At 38.9% G+C, this 6000-nt stretch overlaps 1 protein-coding gene across 1 annotated transcript in view; it reads left to right on the forward strand.

The window, feature by feature from the left end:
• Positions 1–4669, forward strand: part of LRP1B (low density lipoprotein receptor-related protein 1B) — a gene marked incomplete at its 5' end in the record, with an annotated part of 40366 nt that extends 35697 nt beyond the window's left edge. The window contains 3 exons of the mRNA XM_009874395.1: positions 1210–1374; positions 3129–3295; positions 4577–4669. Coding sequence (XP_009872697.1) covers positions 1210–1374; positions 3129–3295; positions 4577–4669 — 425 coding nt within the window. The remainder of the gene's footprint in view (positions 1–1209; positions 1375–3128; positions 3296–4576) is intronic.
• Positions 4670–6000: the final 1331 nt, after the last annotated feature.

Consider the following 6000-nt stretch of genomic DNA (forward strand, 5'->3'; position numbering starts at 1 on the left):
GAAAGGAGTTTGTGTGCCTGTGTCAGTCCATGGTAGACCTCAACAAGTACGGGACAAATGGGAGCTGTAACTCTTTTGTGTTAGCTGTTTAACTTAAAACAGATTAATTCACCAAAAATACGTGCATCTGGTGGCTGCATTACTGAAGAGTTCTCCGTGTTTGTGGTATCCCTCTGGTTAAAAGCCACGTATGCTCAAATGTAGGATTAGTTAGGAAGCAGTCTGGCTTCACGGGATTTGTTTTGCTATGGGAGAAATGAAAAGTCTTATTGCTAGAAAGTTAAGTTTTGGGCTGGAATAATACTTATCTATTTCCTTAGGATTACGGGTTTTTTGGGTGTTTGAGCACTGTATGTATGTTAGTCTGTAATTAATTTCTTGTCTGTGTCATTGAATGATTTTACATCTTATTCACTGAAATTAATATGGATTTATTTTTCAAAGTGTTTCCAAGGCAGGCACAGCTCTAATTGCAAAACAGCTTTATAGGAAGGTTAAATCTGGCCTAGTCAGAATTTTTGTCACCTCTTACCTCACTGTTAAGACGGTGGCACTTCTGCCGTAAGGACTTGGTGAGTGCCGAGCAGCAGGCAGGGATTGTACAGACTGAACAGACCAGAAAAAGAATAAATCAGAAAATACAGTTTAGGAGCAACAAGTTAATATGCAAATATCAATTTTTGAGGGAGATTTAGAGGCTGAATAATTGTCTTTTAAATACTTTGGATAAGGTTTAGTCAAGAAGAGTCTTTGTTAATAGAGAGAGTAGAAGTGAGCTCCAAAAAATCAGACAGGAAGGGACTGAGGTGACCAGATAATGACTGGGAAACTTTCTGAAATCCCCCAGGTGAAACCAATGTTCATTCTTTCATTTCTTAAACTAACTAAATTCATACTGACGTTACTGACTTGCACCCTAAGGAGGTCAGCTTCCCCGTGGCATCGTTTGGGTGAAGCCTAACTCTCATCTCACCCCCAGCCCCGTTGTACAGGGTGGTGCAACCCCTGGGTTATGGTCTCCTAAGAAAATATTTTTTCCTAGCACTGTGGAAACAGAATTGATAGTCTTCATTCTGAAAAGAGTTTGTTTTTTTCCCCCGTTCCCCCATTGATAGAGCTCTGTAGCTCTGTTTAAGGTGCAAGTTTCTATTTCGCCAGTTAAATGAAATGGGGTTGCTGAACACAACTCTGTGTGTGTGATTGCTGCAGATGATACCTGTAAATTAACCTGTGAAAACGGAGGAAAGTGCATTATCAACGAGAAGGGGGATCCCCGATGTCACTGCTGGCCAAGTTACTCTGGTGAAAGGTGTGAAACTAACCACTGCTACAATTACTGCCAGAACGGAGGAACCTGTGGAGCCTCTCTCCTCGGTAAATATTTCTGAGCAGCTATATCTTACTATTACACCTACCTTAATTGTTTGATTATTTTTTTCCTTGTTTGTGATATTTTTTCTTGATATATTGCTTTATCTGTACTTAAATGATGTGTAATATATAGCATACATATACTTTATAATCAGTAGTACTTCTCAATCATGTATCTGAGTGAACAGAATTAAGCTGCATCCCAGAAGAGGGAGCATGCAGGTAAATACTCAGTATAAAGATGTGCGTGTTGAGGTATAGAAATGGAATTTTTAAGTGTCAAGTCCAGTCAGACTACAACTAGAACAACCTCACACATCTTGCTTTTTCCCTCTAAATTTTTACATGCATATAGAGAGATATTTTCTTAAATTACAGAGTTGGGTGACCTCAGTCTTCTACCTTTGTCTTAAGGGAATTCACAAAATAGGCATTTTATGCATCTAATTCTCAGGAAGGTGTGGTTGATCAGAACTCAGATCCCTAATTTTCCTGAAGGAATTTGAAATTACACCTCTTATCTTCAGAGTGATTATGCAAACTGTCTAAAAGTAGATATTTGACAGTGATCTGACACGTAAGCTGTTGGAGCTTCTATAATGCACTTAGTGTTTGGGCTAGAGAGGGGTAGTGTGATAAGAAGTGCTCTAAAATTTAGTAATTCTGTGAGAAAGCAGATGTTGAATTCTATTTTTTGCTCCAAGGAATATTTAAATATTTGATTCAAAGTAGGACATCTGGAGAAGAGTTTGCTATCTAGTCTTTTCCTCTCAGAAGCCTATCAGAACTCTTTTCTGCTGTGTGATGAAGTGACCAACACCCTGATTTGTGAAAGAGTGCAGGTGCCTGACTTGAAAACAGGAGTATGTAACTGTTTAGGACAGAGCAAGCTCCCTGTAATGCAGAATTAGGTATCAGTCTCTTTGTCAGAGGGCATTTTGATCACAGTGTTTTGCACAGCACTCCTTAGTAATTAACTTTAGTTTATATAAGCTAGTAATTTAGCTTCACTCACTATGCTGGATTCTCTGGAGCCTCTTAGGTGGTGGCAAAAATCTGAGTGAATGCAAATCTGGCAATCTGTTGTGTGCCAAACAGAGGATTTTTTTGGTTATGAATATTTAGTGTTAATAATGTTCATAGTTAAGATCACTAGTAATGATTAGATATTAGAATGTGAGAATTACATGTACTTGAAGTTGATTAATTGTACTTGAATCTGCTTCTAACAGCTGGTGGAACTACTGACACAAGTGATAAGCAGCGATTTATTTTTTGTCAATGTGGTGAGATCAATACATGCTTAGGGAAGACATGCGAGTGAATGAAAGTAAGTCAGGAGTTATTTAAATGACATGCAGAACTTCCTTGTCATCTGAAGAGAGGATGTTTACTCCTGCATCTTTACATGCCTGGCATTTAATTGATACTTCTGTGGTGTTAAAAGGCTTCATCCAATTAGTACCTCGGCTCAATTCTGAACCATGCAGAGACCCCAGGGTTTTGTTTAACTCTTTTGGCAGGGGCTTTAGGGTTCACTCACCTCCAGCAGCCCATGTTTTCAGCTGACTCTTGCTGTACTCACAGCTATGTTGTCACCTGGGTTTTTGGTTTTTTTCTTCTGCTCTATCCAGCTTCTGAAATGTCTCAGCCTTGCTGAAATAATTAGTGTAGTGGGCTTGGTCAGCAGTGACTAAAGGAGACATATGAGCAGATTCTGCAACATAATTCTGATAAATTGTTAATCATGGTCCCAGCTGCTACAGAGGGCCTGGAGATGCAGGCATTAGCATTCTTTCTGCTTAATCTCAAACAGGAAAATGTGCCTACACCAACAATGCATCAGGACAGCCAGTGTACGTGTCGCCACGGTCCGCATCTCGCTGTTCAGTTCCCTGAATTTTGGGAGTCTGAACCTTTAACTGTAACTACAGTTAACTGTACCACGCATGGCCGAAGCATGCCAAGACCAGCATAGATCTGGTTCTGATGGCTCTTACTGGGCTTACCTGGTAATAGGAATATTCTTCTGCTGTGCTGTGTCCACTTTCTTATTTTATTGAAATTGTTAATAATCATACTTCGAGTTAGCCAGATTTCCTATGTGCCATTTCCAATTCATGGTAGCCAAGCCTTGAAGGCCACTCGGTAACTTTCATGTGCTGGAGATGTGGAGAAAAAGACTGTATGTTTTTCTAAATCAAAGTGGCTCCACCGTTCCTGATAAAATTTTCAAATTGATCTATGTGTCGCCTTCCTTGCCTGCATAGCCCCTGGACCCTGTGAATATTCTGTTATAAAGAAATTTCTTAGCAGAATATTTCTCAACTATATCAGACCATAAATTGTGTGTTACAGAAACAAACTAGCATGTCAGTGAGATGTCCCCTTATCCTAGTTTAATCTAATCCATGATATACTATGGCCATTTACGTACTTTACAGAGGGGAGCTAAACTTGACTCCCCAAAAGCGTCGAAAACTCTAATTACATTGATAAAGCTTAATTCCTCAGCTGGTTTTGCAACAACCATTTCCTCTTTCCAGTCGAATGCACCACTGTGCAAAGCGTGTCATTTGGTCCTTGTGTGCCGTGAGTTCACATTTCGCTGCGAGGGCTGCACACACTGTTCCCAGGGTGGATTGAGGGTGTGAAATCCAGACCTGAGCAGCATTTGCTCACTTGTCTCAGCCTTCAAGGTGGGGTTGATCTGCTTTGTCAGGTTCATGAGAGTCATTAATGTACATTACTTTATTCTTGCACAGTGCTACATGTAGGAATAAAAAGTTCTGTATTACAAGGAATTTCTCTTTTTTTTTTTTTTCCTTAATGGTTGCACAAATTAAGCATTCTATTGTGTCTAGATTTGTATTATGTCCTACCAGGTTGACCTGTCTGCTAGAAATAAGTATGTTGCATGCTCTTTTATGGTTGAGGGTTATCTCGCTTTTCTGTGAAGTATAAAATTACTGTTTTGAAATAAAGACAGTTTAGTATCATCTTAATTTCTTCTATTATACTATTTCTATCTGTGCACGCCGCCTCCCATACTACAATGTCCACAACCATCTCCTCAAAAAGCAGCAATTACACCTTTCATCCGTTATACAGTTGGCTCAGAGAGCTGTTCTGCTAAACTGCTGCAATCAAGTTGCGCATATTTTCCCAATTTTCTCTTACTTTTTTTAAGTTTATTTTTGTTCAGAATGAAGAAGCTTTTTCCTCTGGAAGTTGCAGAAGCCGTTTTTGTGTGAGTGCCAATCCCAACCCTAACCACAAAAACGTGGATGACCTGTGATTATTTCAACTTGAATGGCTCTCTTCCTTAGCAGCTCTGATTGCTCTTATCAATTCTCGTGTATTATCCAACTCAGACAGCTTTGCAGTCAATCTGATGAGTGTCATTCTGCACACATGCCCTTTGGAAAGCTTAGGGACTGCCAGTAAATTTAGCCTCACAGGGAGATGAGCTTCTACAGGGTCACCACTGCTGGGAGACTTCCCTGGGAGTCAGGGAATTTCCTTACTCTTGGCTTCTGGCTCAAAAACTGAGGAAGAGGAATTCTGAAAACACGTTTCATCACATTCTGACACAAAGAAAATGACGCAGCATATGCAATACTCTTCTACTGAACGTGTGTGTTCTAGTGAATGTGTAAATCCTGTTCTCTTTCACCACCTAATATATAATAGTAATGTGATAACTAATTAAGTAAATTGCAGAGTATTACTCATTTTTTAGAACATGATTGTGCTAAATCTGTGCTGGATGTGTTAAGTTGTAGAACCTCATTATCTGCACACAAATGTTAATTTGTTAAACAAATCCCACTGGCAATTCAGGGATTATTCACTGTTGGTTTACTTACTGCTAAGCCTTTTGGCAAATTCCTATGTGAACATCATATAGCTAGAGATTGGGGCAGCTTTAATTAAAATTTATAAGTTTATGACAGTTATATTGAGCTACAATAATTGAACAAAGAAAATGTCATCAGTTAATTAAAAGTACACATCTGAGACGTGTAATTAAAAGTTTGGGTACAATAATGAAGACTTTCCAGTAAGCCAAATTAATGGGAATTTGGAAAAAAAATAAATGTTACAATAAAAATGCACCTTTTTTTCTCCTTACAGTTTTAAGTAAAAATGTTGGAGCAATAATTTACTAAATGCCTACATTAGGTAAATCTAACTAGTTCATAAAATTAGAAAAGTAAATATTTGTATTATAATTACAGTAGCAAGAGTATGTCTAACCATATAGAATTTTTTATACCAAAATGAGTGAAAAAATTACTATGTCTTTCCACTAAATGAAAATTCATTAAATATTCTGCAAAAAGTAGTAACATATATAAATTAGGTATTATTGCATAGTTTACTTCGGAGACATACCGAAATCAAATGGTGCATACTGAACTCACACTGTCAGTGGAGAACTCGTTTGTTTTGCTAATGTCGTGTTGGTCCCATTAATCTCAGAGAGGGATGCTATATCAACTTGTCGCCAGGACAGGGACTGTGGGAAGGGACGAGAGGTGGCATTTAGTGAGACACCGAGGCTGTCTGGTCACCTGATGTGCAGCTGATCTAAGGGCCCTGTAGTGGTTTGACCCTGGCCGGCAG

Source organism: Apaloderma vittatum, unplaced genomic scaffold, assembly GCF_000703405.1.
Source record: "Apaloderma vittatum isolate BGI_N311 unplaced genomic scaffold, ASM70340v1 scaffold21158, whole genome shotgun sequence".
Lineage (NCBI taxonomy): Eukaryota > Metazoa > Chordata > Aves > Trogoniformes > Trogonidae > Apaloderma > Apaloderma vittatum.